A 16912-nucleotide genomic window follows, 5' to 3' on the forward strand; every position below is an offset into this window, starting at 1 on the left:
CCATGGCGCTCTCTCTGTTTCATCCCAAAGTCTTTGTTTATGTAAAAACAGTAGTGAGCCTTTTACCCCCAGATTACTCCACGCTGGGAGGATAAAGATATACACACACAGCCTGGGAACGGGCCTCAGGCCAGGGCCAGCTCAGTCCAGGGATAAAGAGATTGAGGCACAGAGAAGAGGCTCTGCTACAAAGCATCCACACTTTGTCACAAGGTTTGCACTTGTTTGTTTTTAGTTTGAAAATGGTGACAGGAGCGTGCAGAAGCTGCTAAGCATTCAGAGCTACAAGACGAATGTTAGAAAGTCACAAAAACAACAAAAAAAACATCGGTACATACAAAATATTTTGTGAGAACTTGTACAATCATGTCCTTATTGTGAAAACGAATAATTTGCACACTTAGAGTAAAGCATAAAATTAAATTTCTTAATCACAACTCTAAGGAAAGTGTTCATGTTCACGTTACCACCATCCACAACAACTCGCTTAAGAGTTGAATGGTATGAGTTATAATAGCATTTAATTTCCTTGTGAAATAAATGAATCATTTTTGTATTCAGTTAAATTGAATTCACTGTATTCTCTTATGAAATATTGTCAAAACACTGAATCTTACTCATACACTCATAGTGTAAATATCCCTAATATTAAACAGCTGACATTAATTTTATTTTATTTTTTCACTGCAGATTTCCTGAATTCTTCATATACTTACTGACTTTATTTTTTTTAAAAAGTTTTGTAATTTCCATCTCTCAATCTAGATTTTCCTGGTATAATAATTATTACAGCTGCTCCCCTCCTCTCCCTTTGTCTTCCGCCGCACCACACCACACCACACCCATCTTTAGATGGAGCCACCTGTTAATTCCCTCCACTCCTCCTTCTAGCAATCAATTGTTTAATACCTGAGCTGGAGCAGTGAGACTTGACCTGCCCTTACTTCTCTAAGATGACAAAGCAAGTGCATTTGGCCTCCACTTTACCCCTTAATCCACCTCTGTAATTACAAATGCCCCTCCTCTCAGACAGCCTCCAAGAAAACACACTGAAGGTTGTTTATGGGTGGTGGCACACATTAGGATTCCTCTCAGATCATCATTTTTCTCTGTAGGAGACTAAATAGACTGAAAGAATAAATGAAAGAGCGCACACACACACACACACACACACACACACACACACACACACACACACACATACACCAAATAGATGTTGTTTCTCACAGACGCACAAAGAAACAACTAGACGCCGATTGAGGAAGTTAAACCAAATGAATAATTCTACACAACGGCACACTGACAGTTTGATGATGATTGTCAGCAGGGCTGATTGACCGATAAATGAATGCAAATCAAAACCTTTTTCTTTTTTTTTTTTTCTTCCTGAGTACAATTCAAATTGCTGTTTATCTCTCCCACTGGGATGGAGCGATAGAAGGAGGGCTCCCAGTCAGTCACCCGCCCATCCCTGCTGGCAGCTTCTGCAGGGCGGAGGGAAGGAGAAGGGGAGACTAAAGTAAACAGCAGAGAACAAATGAGCTCTGTGATGGCTCAGCAAGCACTGCTTCCCTCCTCGCCTGTCTGAATGGCCATTCTTTGTTGATGGCTGAATAGAGGGCTAAATATCTTTTGATATCAGAGCCAGAGCCATCTCTCTCTGGATGCTATATACCGAGGCAAAATCCTTTCATATGCAAATAAAATCTGGGTTATGATTGGTTCTACCCCTGTGGTCGTCGTGCTATAATGGACATCCCATTTGGGATCAGAGGATGAGTAATGGGGCCGTATTTGGGTTTCTCATCTTCCGTTAGCTTTTGGAGTCGTTGATTGTTCTTTGGGGTTTTAGCATTGTGTGCTCATTCATGCTGGTTGACAAGAGCTCATTTTTTCTTTTTTTTTTTTTTAGGGAATAGGACCAGATGGTGTCCCGTGAACTGGTGTTTAGCATGGCACGCAGAAGGATTTGTGGCGAGGCTAATGCTTAGTTACAATTCACTGATGGATTAGTGTGTGTTTATGGGGACACATCCATGCGGGTACGCCGTGGCAACCCATTCATCAGGACCTGAATCACAAACTAATGCCCTCTATGTTCGCTAAAGAGGTAAAGTCCAGAAAAATAAAACAAAGGCACACGATGTAGGTTGATGTTGGCACTTGGCGACACCGAGCACATCCACAGGCTCGCATACATCTGCTGAAAAGTACCGTTACAGAAAGTTAGCTTATAACACCGTGGTGCAAATATGATGCTTTGCATCTACAGGATCTAAAACCAATATTTGCACCCAATGTGGCCTGAGCCGACGATGCACTTTTAGTTTGGGTTCGTAAATTGCTCAGAGTGAGAAACTCGAATCGCTTTGAGGTGCAGTAATTTTCATCCTGTCCAACAAATTTGATTCTGATGTGAACAATTCCACAAAAAGAAAGAAAAATATGTTCTGTCATTAAATAGAAGCAGTCTGTCAATAGTTTTTCTTTTCTCTTTCTCTCTCTTCAAAATACGGAAACTCATAATATCCTCAGATTGGTGGTTGTCATGGGAAAAGGAGAGACATACAATTTTCTGCAGCCTTGAAAACTACTTGAGTGACACTTAACAGTTTACATAAGAGCAGTCAGAACATTGGCCTTTGTCTGCTGCAGAAATGAGGGCAATTACCTCTGCCTCTTATAATCCTCTCTGTCTTCTGTAATCTTGCTGTGGAGAGGCTGAAAGAGAAATATAAAGGCCGACTTGAGTGCATTGAATGCTCGATCGAGAAACAAAGCACTTTCTCTTGTTTGCGAGTGAGATTTTAGAGGTCAGTGTGGTCCTTCACTGAGGATTTGGGTATAGTTTCACTCTTTTAGTGATGGTCTGCGTTTGGCTGTGAATAGGAACTTACTACTGGGTGGCCAAGATGTAGATACACAGATCTGTTGAGTCAAGGAAACTGCGAACGCTGTGTATAAACAGATTTACTTGAAGTATTAACTTGGCTGCAAATAATTTTACTGGAGAAATATTATGCTATGTGCAGCCAAAGGAAAAACACAAGTAAATGATGGTGTTTGTAGATTACGCTCTTTGCTAGCGAAACAAGACTATTTAACAAATAACTTAATTTTTGAGTTCTGTTTATAGTAGCCTGATGAAACCAGGGAAGAAAAGCAAATGTAAAATAGTCTGGGATATTATATGTGTGAGGAAAAAAAGAGATTAAGGAGATGTGTTTAGAGGTTCACAACTAATTCATACTCCATTTCAAATCTAAAACTGTTTTAGAAGTTTTCTCTGAGAGCAAACTAGACAAACACATTAAAACAAAAATAATGTGAACCAAGTGTCAACTTTTCAAAATGTATAAATCTATTACTTTTAATAGATTAGGTTTGAATAATCAATGACCAAACTTTTTTTTTTGGTTTTATGCCAATCAATTTCAATTATTTTTATTTTCTTAGCTCCAATTCACAACAAATATGATTTTGAAGCACTTTGCAAAAGAAAAAAAAAAAAATCAAATTGAACTGTTGTTTCTGTCTTTAAGCCACATTAATGAGCTTGTAAGGCCTCCTTGTCATCACTGATCTTTGGCTCCCTCCACAGATTCTCCATCAGATTCAGGTTAGAAGAAACATATCTGTGGTCAGATGTTAAAAAAAGTAGACCCAATTATTTTGTAGTTTTTTTTTTTTTTGGACCATCATTGTAAACAACCGTGAGCCAGACTGTCCTCACATCGAGTCCTTCTCCTTGTTCATGTGATTTTCTACACGGATTGCTGTAACCTGTTCAGATAGTTGTCCTTACAATTGATAAATTTATCATTAAATATCGTTTTGTATAAATCACATCTGTAGATGCCTGGCAGGAGATTCAGGGTTTAAGAGGTTTATCAAGTGATTTTTTTCTTTTCTTTTTTCTCCTATCATCTGACACACACATAAAACCTCTCTCTAACACTTTGCTTTTCAGTGACACACAGACAAAACCTTTTTTTTCCCCTCTCTCCACCTGAGGACAATAGCTGTGCAGTGAGGTGAGACCACAAGAGGAAAAGCATTTATCCCAGCGGAGCAGTGCTGATGACCCTCCCTGCTGGCTCCTCTCTTGCCCTCTTTCTCCCTCTGGGCCGACACAGGATGCTTTTGTGTCGGCTGGATGGAGTCTGGGTGGTGGTGGTGGTGGTGGGGGCGCAGAGCTAGCGGCGGGCGGACCGCTGTCACACCACGCACAGCTTTTTCAAGACACAGGCTGTACTTTTGACATGTGTCTACTGACATTACCCATGATGCTGCTCCTGCTCCTCCTCCCCGCTGGCTCGGGTTGTCTGCTCGCCTCACAGGGGTAATGGTGTGTGAGACAGGTCGAGAGAGGGAATACGCTATGACTGTGTTGGTGTCTGTTTGTCTGTGTGTACGTGACGGGGGGCGGCAGCGGAGGACTCGGCCTGAGAAACGGGACGAACGGAGAGGAAGTCATTTTGCTTGTGTAGTTCTAGAAATTGCCCGTTTGTCTGTTTTTCCTGAGGCAGTTTTTCCCACCAACAGGGCCAAATATAAAATGTGTTAGTGTTTACACGTGTCCTTACAAATGCTCTAAAAGCTCTGATGCATCCAGGAGTCAGCATGGCTCTGGCTGAAGCTGTTTACTTATTTAGTTTTTTGTATATCACTGCAGCATCTTTGTTTGATAAAACTTTAATGGTCAGACCTTCTACCTTTGGCAGTAACATGTTGAAGACTCTTGACAAGGTCAGTATTTGTCTGGCTATAATTCTGTTTCTTTGATTGTTATGGTCTCTGTTTTGGGGGGATTGCTGTGAAACAGGAAGGATTGGGTGAAATCTTCTGGTTTCCTCAAACAATTTAACACTCGACAATCACATGACCTGATGTGATCAGGTCATGCACGACAACTGGTTCTTATACTATTTGCCTGGTAAAATAAAAGTTTAATAAAGATAAAAACTGCATCTTGAGGTAATTTCTGTTGTGTGTTGGCACCACAGAAATTACTTGAATATAATTTAATTCAAAATTGCATTTAAAGCTGCCGCTATTTACAATCAACATTTATTTCAGGGTGGAAACGAAACACAAGTGAAATCCAAACAAATGTAACCTTAATGGAGTCAGTCAAACCAGTTGCATCCAATTAAATGAAAATCTTCAGATTTAAATTGCTTTTCCTTGAAAATATGTTGCTTGAACCTAAAAATAATTTATGTTCATCTATTGCTTGGAAACAGTGTGATGCACAACACATATCACAACATTTGAAAACCATTCTCTGTCTTGATGCCAATGTTTCAGGTTCAAGAAATTCATACTCTGTTAGTCACAATTAGTCGTTTCAGGTATTGTGCAAAGCACAAAGTGCAACATAGCAAATAGATTTGTTATATCACCCACTGCCAGATGTCACTATCTAAACCTCTAAAATGCATCAAACCTTATTGCATTTCTTTTATTTTGATCTGTATTCGAAATATTTGTGAAGCCACTTTACTGGGCCTATATAGGGGGATAGATATACTTGTCTTAGGGCTGGGACTTTACTCTGTGTTAATGTGAATTAATAATTGTGTAGATTTGAACACATTAAGAATCTCGACAATCATATTTTTACATGCAGAAATTCCACCCAGAACCTAACTGTATTTGCGTATTTCTGGTTTGTCCATAAACCTGACGTGTAAGTGTCATCCGCAAACAGCAGCGATGAACGATAAAATTGCTTCTCTTGGCCCACTGGGGGTTAATTTACTTCAAAACATCATCTGATGAGACGCTTGAAAAGACTTTTGTTTTGTTCAAGTCGTGCTAAAAGGAGTTGGTAAATCACCGAAACTGTTCAAACCTAAAATAGCTTCTCAATGCAAAACATGCAGCAGCAGCACAAACGTCCCCAATGCTAATGTTAGCATCAAACATTTCTAAAGAGGGATTTTCTTTCAAATGATTAGAGGTTCCTGAAACACTTGAAATCTAAATGTAGAGCACTTTTCACCAATATGGTGGTAGAACAGCCTAAATAATAGATTAAAAACAATAAATATCTTTGTTTTTCAGCTCATATGTCTATTAACTAGCAGCAAATAGTGTTTTTGAATTGAGAATTTAGCTTATTTTCTCAATAAATGATTTTTGATTGAAAAAATGATCAAGCCCAACCACTTATTTAGATTTCTCTTTTTATATTCTCTAAATAACTTTATAAAGAAAAATATATTGATTTTGAATATCGCAGTATTTATTTAGTAATAGTCCAAGCAAACCAAACAATCATAAATCAAGCAATTAAGAGAAGACTTTCATTATTACACTATTATGAAAGTTTATTTCAGCCGAATTTAAAGCAACTCAATCTCAGATAAGTAGAAGATGGATGCCGTTGTTTTGTTTTTGTAAAAAGCTGAGCTGGCACATGATAGCTGTTTTAACTACACCCGGCATCTGGAGAATTTGTGCTCTGTGTTTGGATCATTAACCAAATCAGCCTCCATAAGAACAATAAACCAACAAATGAGACATTGCAACACCACTTGACATTCATCCATCTTCATCCTGAGAGCTTCAGTGTCTGTCTGATGATTTCCTTTCCTCTGGTTCGGTTTTTACTCCCAGCTAAACCATCTGGAGTTTTGCAGCATTTGGGGTTGTGTATAATTGAAGTGATTTGTTGATGGATGTTTTCACGAATGTTCCAGGAAAACTCTTAAAAAATAGTGAAATGTGTAGATATTCCAGCCTCATCTCTTTGCAAACCATAGTGTTGATTTTTGCTACCATTTGCTAATTTGTTACTCGGCTTTCGAAGCACCGATACGATCTACCTATATGCTCTGCTGCCACATTGAGATCCTACACTGAATGAGCAGTTTCCCCTTTTGCCTCTCACTTTGCATAAAGCCTGTCGAAATTTCAGGAACAGGCTCACACTCATTTGCCTGTCACATTAACTCGTTTCCCTCGGGGGTTTTTACCACACTGACCCACCCAAACAAATGACCTGTTCATGGAGCACAAAGCCCGTCTCCTTCTCTGTCAGGCTTCCGGCCTCACTTCACCTCCTCTCTAACCTCCCGTGACCTTTCCTCCTTCCTTCTTCCTCCTCCTCTCCCTTTGCTTTCATATATATATATATATATATATATATATATATATATATGGTTGAAATGTGCAAATGTCCTCAGATTAACTTTTTTTTTTTTACAAGCTCAATGCAAGTAAAAGCTGAAAAGTTGTTAATGTGGAAGAGTGGTTGAGTATAAAAAATAACTTCTAACAATATATTTTGGAAGTTTGTACAGAAGACTATTGGGTATATTGCTAGCCATACCATACCATCTGTTTGGTATGCATTTTTTACCAAAGAAATACAGCATTGATTTATAGCTGAACACGTGCAGAGTGTGTATTTGTAGCACAAAAGTTGCACTAAAACAAAACAGAGGAATCCCAGCAAATAAACTCTGGTATTTGGGAACATTAAGGCAGCTAGATTATGTTTGTTACTTTGTAAGAATGTGAAAAGATCATGCGATAAATATGAATGACATGTTATGTTGAGCAAACATGGAAAAGTTTTCTAATGATGCGACATGGCGTGGAGTCATTTCCTTAATTTTCTGAAGACACGCCATTTCATATTGATTGTGGTTCTGATCCCCCAGTGGAGCCGTCGACTCTTCAGAAACATGAGAAATTACGACTTGTGATCAAATTCCAAATAACTCAGAAATCATCTGAGCAAGATTTCTTGAACCACACAACCACATTCGTTCACAGAAGACTATGATGAGCAAATAATCTAAAATTACTCTGAATAATTAGTATGAAACGTTTACTGGAAAACTTGGAGGAAAACAAAATTGCAAAAGTACAAAATGTTAAAAGGGTAACGTGATATAGAAGAGTGTCATTAGTGTCTGTGTTTGACTAAGAAAAGTTGAGTTTTTCCTCTTAAAGGCCCAATCTGTTTGGTCAAATCAGTTTAACCAGGCACTTTACAAGTTATGGTGCTTAGGGACGGTGGGTTAATACACTCAACAACTGAACATTTTGACGCCAGTGATCTTGACCTCCCTGAACTTGGATGTCAAAATCACTGAGAGAAATAAAAATGATGGATTCACAAAATTGGTTATGAATTGATGCAAATACAGTGGCATTATTTTTCAAGAAACATGATGGGGATCAGAGTAAACTGAACTGGTTGAAAGATACGACCCAAAGAGAATATAAAGATACGTACGCAGCACTGGGAAAGACCAAATTCAACTTTTCTGCACTCCTAAAAACTCCAACAAAATGTATGTAAGGGGTAAAAAAGGGGATTTTGCACGACACGTCTTCTTTATTGGACATGAACTGGTTTGATTTAGTTATAAAGATCTGAACTGAGCGAGCACAGACTGATGAAAGTTTATTAGCAGTCATAATGCACCCAGGTAAAGTCAGCGTTATTCATTCCTTTTTTTTTTTTTTTTTTTACATGCTATCTTTTGAGCTCCTCATGCACACGAAATCCTGCTAAAGAGCGAAGTAATGCTGAAGATCTACGATTCAATTATCAGGGGAGTTCTCTGCAGCTTTTCCACCTAACCCGGTGTAATGTGATCAAGGGTTAATTAAAAAGCGCAGCTCGAGAAAATGTGCAGATGATCGACTCTTGTTGCTGGAGCATTTATGTGCCGTCTGACTGCAGAGAGCGGAGAACCCTCGGAGTTCCTCCTCGGTGCCACTTTTGCCCCGTGATCCTAATTATCTGCGAGGCTCTCGTCGTTACAGCTTCGACTGGCAGAGGTGGAAGGAAGGAAGTTTATAATCATGTTCAATTAGTGCTCCTTCACATTTTATCTGAGGCTTTCCACTGTGCTAATGACTTATTTGTACCAATTATTTGCCTTGCTGAGCTTGTTAACCCACGTGTTCGCCCCAGCAGTGCTGGTGGAAGTGTTTCACACTTCCTCTTTTGCTTGTAACACAAAAATGAAGATCCGATTTCTGTTGTTGGTGTTTGTCTGCGAGATGCTATTCTGCCGCGAGTTGCCAAGTAATTGTGTTGGGATGACATCCTGACTTTGCCAGTGAAAACGTAATCGAAGGTGTCGTGTTTACGTTCGGTTTATTTTTCTAAACTTTTAGGCTTTATTTGGGTGTAATGTAATGGTTATTTCTGGCTTGGTTTCTTGTATAAAAATGATTAAAATCCTAAAAATACTCAGGTTGTCAAAAAGGGGCCTGAAATGATGGTTTCTGCGTAATAAATTCATAAATCACACCAATTTACAGTGTAAAATTGCAAGTTTTATAAGTACGAATATCACCAGAAGTTCAGGTGATTAGGTTTTCCTTTGAATTGTTTTTATTTTTATTATAATTATTTGGCATTTACACCTGTTTATTATTTACAAAATTGAGGAAAAATGGTTGTTTTTCTGCGGGTCAAAACATATTCATCTGTGTGTGAAGGTGGGCACATGTACATCCTAAATAAAAATATTAACTTTTATTTGCCATCTGGCACTTTTTACCTAAGCAACTGTGACTGTGGCACGAAGCTAACTAAAAATGACTCAACTGAAAGGAAGACGCAATTTTTATAATTTGTTGATTTGTTCTAAAGTAGTAGAAACAAATCTACTTGTATATATTAAGTAGTTTAATCGAAACATTTGCCAAAAAGAATGGAAATTAAACGACGTCGTTTGCATTGTTCTGGTTGTGCAGCACGTTGGGGATGTGATTGTGTTCGCGTAGGTCAGGTGCAGTGATAGTTTTCTCTGATAATATCCTGCAGGCCTCACACACACACACGTACACACACACTCGGCTTTGTTGTGTCTCGGTCATCCGACACTTTTCGTCACGTAACCGTCCAGCCTTTCAAAACCCGCTGCGACAAGCCGTATATCCGCATCGCAATGTTCGAAGCATGTGGGGGAGAAAAAAAGTAGCACCTTATAGTCTGGAAACTACGGTATGTTCCTGCAGCACGGCCTCCTCCACAGTTCTGATTGTTTTCATCTCAAAAGATCTCACTGCGGTCTCCTCCCGCACAAAGGAACGTGGAAAACTCCAGTTCGAGTGTCGCTCTCGATGGCCTGTGTGATCAGAGATCAAGGCAGCGGCTTTTATGGGAGTAAAAGCATTGAATTATACATAACAATATGAAACACACACACGGAGACCTCCTCCAATTTGTGACGCTGATCCTGAGTGGGCTCTTGTGTCCTGCGGAGTCTGATGAAAGCGTCTCATCTTGAGGACAGGTCAGACGCAGCGAGGCCTGAATGCTTTCAAAGACGCCCAAATGACCTCTGGGAGCTAAAGCACCAACGCTCTCTGCCTCCACACAACCTCCCTTTAATCTTCTCCTGCTCTCTGTGAGCACTTGGTTATTCTGTGGCTGAAGGAGGAGAGGTGGAGGTGGAGGAGGAGGAGGAAGAGGCAACCTCATGCTTTACGTTTTCTTCATGCATCCTCAGCTCTCCTTCGGAGTCTCTGAAAAGTCGTAGGAAGCTCCCATCTCAGATGCACAAATGCGAAGAAGTAGCAGCAGAGGAAGCTGTAAGTGCTGAGAGGATGGCACGAGGAAGAGAAGCAAATAAAATACAAAAACATTCAAGTCCTGCCTCTGTGAGGAGGAGGAGGAGGAGGAGAAGGGGGAAAAAAACCCTTCGTTTTGTTCTCCATGACTTCTCGTGGCGCTTTAAAAGAGAGATGAAATCCCACGGCTGTCAGTTAAGGGGAGTAAAACCTTGGCCTCCTGCTGCAGCGGAGCGAGGAGAGAAATGAGAGTGACCTGCATCACTTCTCCTTCACAAGAAAAAGCTCTGCTTCTGTCAGGGAAATGAAAACAAGCTTCTTTACAGGCGCAGCCTTTCAGAGTGGCTGCATTTCTTTACGGGAGCGTAGGAAGCGTTCAGGAGGAAACTTGGGCAAAGTGCTGCTTCTGGTGAATCTGTCCGAGACGATCACTTCAAAATGAACACCGTTTAAACTGCATGCAAGGTTTTCACAACCAGTGTAATAGATGAGCAGTTCAAGATGAACCTGATTTATGATGAAACTTTTTTAAAACAATATTTGATCATCTGTAAGAGAAGCATGTTCCTGATCTCTGTAAGCTGTTATGTTTCCAGGTCAGTCTTCTGGACGTTGTGGTGGTGAACACAAATTGTCACTCACTCTTCTTCTAGTGAAGTCAAGATTATTTCTGACCAATTTGGCGTTTGTGTTGGAGATTTTTAGATGTTTTATTCCAGCTTTACATCATAATATCTAGTAGTTGACCTCTCACTGTACATGTGGTTCTTGCCACGTAAACTGCTGGACTGGATATAATAATCAAAACTCATGATTGTGGTATAGCTTTCAATCTGCTCGTAGCGACGGTCTGTATCTTCCTCTGATATTTTGCTGAAAAGTTTGAAAAGCACCAGGTCACATAATGTCTTCCTAAAGCACATTCAGCAAAACAAGCATTTCTATCTGACAAGTTTGATTCAGTTGGCGTCAGTTTTCTTTTCTTTTCTTTTTCCTGCTGGTGAATGCGCTGAAGGTACTTGAGCAAAAATATGTCCCTGTCTGCATTCGTAGCTCAGCCATATGTACAGCGCCTTCATCCCACACGCTCGGCTAAAATCACCCCATATTACACTCCAACCCCACCCTGAACCTCCCCCCCCGCCCCCCTTTCTCTCACAGGCACAGTCAGAAATCACAGCCTTGCAGCCAGCACCCCCACAAAAGTGAAAATGAATGTACTCACCTCCTGCAGTGGCAGCAGAGCGAGAGTGTGGGAGAAGGAGAGACATGGCAACCGTTCAGGGCGTTGAGTCAGTTCAACACGACTCGCAGACATGATCCGCAGACGCCACCGACACTTGATGAAATGGATCCCAGAGAAGTTGCAACCTCCTAGTCGTTGGGGTTGGGTCGCTATTTGCATGTTTTCTGATTTAGGGAGACTTTTTTTTTTTTTTTTAAACCCACACATCACGTTGCAGGATCACCTCTGAAATCGGCGCAGCCACAAATTCCCAAAGTGGTGCGTCTTCTCCTGAGGTGTGTGGGAGTGTGTGAAACGGGAGTGTGACCGAATGCGTTTCTGCCGCTCGTGTGATTCGAGTGAAGCAAGAGTAATCAGTCACCGTGTCTCTTTGTGATTGTGGTTTGGCCAACCGCACTGATCTGTAGCCGTGTCTCATCCCTCCCACTGCGACTCCTGTCAGCGAGCCTGAAACCACAGACTCTCCCTTCTGGGTTTCCAGAACCGGTTCTGATTTGAACTTTTTGAAAATACAGAAAAGGAAACGATAAAAAAAAAAAAATAAAATATATATATATATATATATATATATATATATATAAAACAGAAGCAGGAAAAACTAAGAAACTCATCTTTGAGGCACAAAAAAGGTCTCGTTGCTTCAGGTGGTTGTTGTCTGTTAACCTCCTAAGTGTCTGGGAGAATAAGGAGTTTAGCTTTTTTTTATGCATTATTATTATTACCCTTCACAGACTTTTTAAAACTATATTAGAAGAGCATCAACAGTTCAGGCTTTGATAATATTGGGAATATTTTCTTGGTGCACTTTGGTTCTCACACACAACCTTCTTGAGTCGTGTTGTCGGCCACATCTGTTTATCAATGATCCATGTTTTGATGGATGTTTTCATCAACATAATGCATCAGGTCATGAAGCTCAGAGTTCACAACCTCAATATGAATATCTAATATTCATATCGTCTTGAATATGACGACGTTGGCCGGTTCACTGAACTAAAACAGCTGAGCTGCATCATGGAAGTTGCAGCTGACAAATCTGCTGTACTTGTGATTCTATTCTGTCCATCTGAACCAAATTCAATGAAGGATGTTTCGGATTCCTTCTTCTGTCTTTGACATAAAGAATTAAAACAGGTTTGGAGGAAAAATGTGGTCTTTAACAGCCAATTTTGTTAGTATTTACCGGGAACTTGAAATGTTTGCCTACTAAAGTGATCGGTGAGTTTAGCAGTTCTTGCGTTCCTCTCAGCTTGTAAAGGAATGCTCTTCTATATTTTGAGTTCTCGCCTGGTGCTCGAAGTGACGGTGACATTTTTGATTTAAGTTTTTTAAATGTGGGGAAAAGGTAGATAAATGTGGGTTTTAAGTAACGCATCTTGCCTGCCGTTTTCCCTTCTTGGCTGAAAAACAAACCAACATGCATGATCAGAGTTCTGCTAGATAGAATATATATCCACAAAGATAATCACCCAGAAGTTTCATCTTTTGGATTTCTAAAATATAAGCAACGTTTGCACGACTGTTTTAAATCTGCTCTCATTGTTTTAAATGTTTTAATGTCTTATTTGCTGTTGCCTGGTGTGTGGTCACAATATTAGACCCAACAACTAATTTCCAGTATTTATGTCTTCAGTAATAACTTGAAATAATTACCATGTCATTGTAATACCATGTCAATGAAATGTCCAGAAATGAAAATATTTATATTTTCACGTTGGTGTTTATTATAAAAATTGGTAGAAAGTTTTTACAATGCCAGCTGTTTCATGGTAAATGTTTTCTGTACTGATCTTTTTACTGTGAAAGCCTTTTGTTCCTACTGTCACTGAGTCTTAGTTTGTCATATTTATAGTTCACACGTTTAGCAAAACTATCTGCGGCAATTTCGTATTGAACTTTTGTATTTATGAAAAAAAAAAACCCACAAAATGTAAAAAATAAAACGCAAGAACAGGTGAATATGTTTATCCGTGACCAGTTCAGGTGACAGTAACGCGTTTGTGTCGACTGAAACTCATGTCTCAAATCAGTCTTGTGTTCTTGACCAATGAACTCACCAACATTCTCAATCTCCCCCCCAACAGATCAAAGCTGCACAGAGCCGAACAAAGCCCATGTTGTCGGCTCCATGGAAACGGTGCAGAAGGTCCGCAGGAGTTGGGTCGTCACACTGAGGTGAGCCGAAACAATCCCGCTTTACTTTCTTTCCGCTGAACTTCGCCTTGGTCCACCAGACACCATGTTAGCGATGTTCACACTGAGAACTGATTCCTGCCAGGACAGCTGTGTGCAAAAGGATAACCTGTCGAACCAGATCCGTCCGGTTTTGGCGGAAAGTATGTGGCGAGTAATTTCCTAATAGTTGCAGGTAGTTGATCAAAACCCATCAGTCGTGACGTGCAGGCTGCTGATTCTGCGCAGCTGGATCATAAATTGGAGTCAAACATTCGGGCCTTATTAAGAGACAAGGTAGCATATGTTGTACATGATGCGATCCACCCTGGGAATCTGGGTGGAACAGGTTGTTCAGAACAGGGCGCTTTGATAATTAGAGAATGGGAAATGTATAAACAGGCTTAGCAAGTGCTCAATTAAAATGATTTTAAACGCAGAAGTATTTGGAGCAAAATTTAAGGCTTATCTTTGGGATAGCTGGATAGCCAATGATTAAGTCCAGGTCTAAAGCTACCAGTGATTACTGCACCTATTAGGAAGAGGTAACGTGAAGCCAAACTCTCACCAAAAAGATACTGAAGTTGTCTGAGAAAATGACCTGGTGGTGAATATTTTTACCATAAAGTACAGTAGCTCAGATCTCCTGCTGTGGATGTTTCTCTATATACTTAATATGGTGTTGGACCTACTCACCTCAAATCATGCGTTAGTTTAAATAACTGAAAAGGTTATGTGGCCATTTTATGAAGAGAAAATGTTTTAGCCCAAACACAATAGTAACTGAGCAGCATTGTGGAACCATCAGCTCAGGAAATGTAAATCCGTTCATGTTTTGATTTTGGTTAGATACCTTTACCCCACTAGTTAGAGCAAAACTGTAGAAAAAACCCCCCAGGCGATTTTTAATCAGAACTTCATCTTAGTCCGAGTCTAGAAACCTGTTGAGTCGGCCATAATCAGTTCAAAAGAAGTCGCCTTCGTCACTAATCGCAGCTCAACGCCACAAAGAGGCGAGCCCTTCTAGAAAAAACAGCTTTATTGAGTCATTAACAACTGTACATTTATTTTCAGTGCTGACAGCAGTTGCTACATACTTTGGTGTGAATCAGAGGTGCAGTTTGCCCCTTTAATTGTAAATGCCGGCAGGATGAGAAGCACGGTAAAACAAACCAGAAGTATTTACCCTCAACTTCGTTCGCCAACTACAGCATGTGTTTACATGTAAGTGTGCTTCCCTCTGTCCTTGAAAGCATTTACAGGCACTGAACATTTGTAAAGACAGACAGACTGACTCTGCCTTCCTTTCCATCAAAGCCAAATACACATATTCCAGGAATATCAGTGGGATGCAAAGGGCACAGGAATCCCAGCAGCACGGACCGGACTGCTTGGAGTTTAGTTTGAATAGAAACCAGTGGAGCAGCGAGAGATCAGTATAACGTCGAGTTAGAAAGAAAGAAAAAAAAGCGCACAGTCATTCAGTTTGTGGCTTCTGCTGCCAACTGAGGTCCAAGGGTTAGACTGAGCTTTAACATCCCCCATCTGCCACGGGCGATCAACAAAAACAGGGAAAGCACACACAGACCAGAACATTAGGACACGTGTACAGTTCTTTATACAGGAAGGAAATTTACATCCATCTCTTCTCCTGAATCAACGTCCCACTTGTTCCAGTGGAGGGTCCGCCTGAATCCGACCACGCTTCGTCCTTTAAGAGCGTTGTGACGTAAGGCCGGTTTTAATAAGAAAAAAAAAGAAATCTCCATGAAATGTTCAACATTGCAAGATTCAGGCTCCTGTTTGATTCCTGGAAAGATCAGCCTGCAGGATGTGCTTTAGAAAACGATCAGGGTGCGATAGTTGAAAAAGTTTCAGTCCGTGTTCTGGTTTCTCTCTCAGACCAGAGCGACCAAAACAATGGTCACAAGTACACCCAGGACGTGAAAATATATATATATATATATATATACTTTTATAATATATAAAATGTCTTATTTAATCCAGTATGTACACAATGTACATATTTTGAGGAATTAATTTCTCAGAGATGAAGCTCCGCTCCATCCTGTCACATCCAAAAAAGAAAGATGTACAACCCTAAAACAAGGGATTAAAAAGAATCCTTATAGTATGAGTTTCCACAGGCCAACAGCGCAGCTGATTTCCAAAATAAGTCGGAGAAAAATGTAGTTTGCTTCAATCTGTTGCAGCCCACGTTAAACCAGGACAATAATCTCAGTAGATGACCTCGTAGACCGTCGCCTTCTTGTCACCAGATCCTGTCACGATGTATTTGTCATCTGCAGAAATGTCGCAGCTCAGGACGGACGACGACTCCTTCGACTGGAAGTAAACACAGTCAAAACGTTTAGTTTGCCCATCGTGGTCGTGACATATCGTCAAGGTTAAACTGGTTTGCCAAGCAAACACTAAATTTCAGTGCGAGTGACTCATGTTCTCCGTTGGCGCCACAGATTCATTCACTTCGTTTTCAGTCGTCACTTAAACGTCACAAACAGCTGGTTTATTTACGCAGACCGGCCCGATCCGAGAAACCTTTAACCCCATCGATCTCCGTCTGAAATAGCTGTGGTACTTTTTTCTTTATTTCAGGGTAATAACATGCAACTAAGCCACTAATGTTTTTCATGCGGTTGTATTGATTTAGCAACATTTGGTCAGATATTGCAGATCTGCGATCATCACCTGGAAAATGCTGGCACCGTAAGGAGTCCTCCACGCATTCAGCAGGTTGTCCTTCCCAGTGCTCACGAACCATTTACCTACAGGCACAGAGGAGACACCTTTAGCACACACTGCAGGTAAGGGTCCTCACAGATGTAACAGAGCAACTGGAACCGTTTTAAATATGCCACTTTAATTACCTCATCAACAATCATAAAACACATAATGAAGGAGACTTGCAGCTCTAACCCAGTT

At 40.4% G+C, this 16912-nt stretch overlaps 1 protein-coding gene and 1 long non-coding RNA gene across 8 annotated transcripts in view; one reads left to right on the plus strand and one right to left on the minus strand.

Annotated features, from left to right (window-relative positions):
- LOC103462113 (uncharacterized) overlaps positions 1-16912 on the plus strand; it is a 95914-nt gene that overhangs the window by 76025 nt on the left and 2977 nt on the right. The window contains exons 3-4 of the long non-coding RNA XR_014086861.1: positions 13882-13972; positions 16655-16794. This is a non-coding gene — a long non-coding RNA (uncharacterized LOC103462113). The remainder of the gene's footprint in view (positions 1-13881; positions 13973-16654; positions 16795-16912) is intronic.
- tle3b (TLE family member 3, transcriptional corepressor b) overlaps positions 14991-16912 on the minus strand; it is a 28491-nt gene continuing 26569 nt past the window's right edge. For all 7 annotated transcript variants that reach the window (XM_081605055.1, XM_081605054.1, XM_008404648.3 and 4 more), the window contains exons 20-21: positions 16679-16755; positions 14991-16315 (exon numbers count right to left, since the gene is read on the minus strand). In XM_081605055.1, the coding sequence (XP_081461181.1) occupies positions 16208-16315; positions 16679-16755 (185 nt within the window). In that variant the 3' untranslated portion in view covers positions 14991-16207. The remainder of the gene's footprint in view (positions 16316-16678; positions 16756-16912) is intronic.

Source organism: Poecilia reticulata, chromosome 3, assembly GCF_904066995.2.
Source record: "Poecilia reticulata chromosome 3, P_reticulata-male-v2, whole genome shotgun sequence".
In the NCBI taxonomy this organism is placed as follows: domain Eukaryota; kingdom Metazoa; phylum Chordata; class Actinopteri; order Cyprinodontiformes; family Poeciliidae; genus Poecilia; species Poecilia reticulata.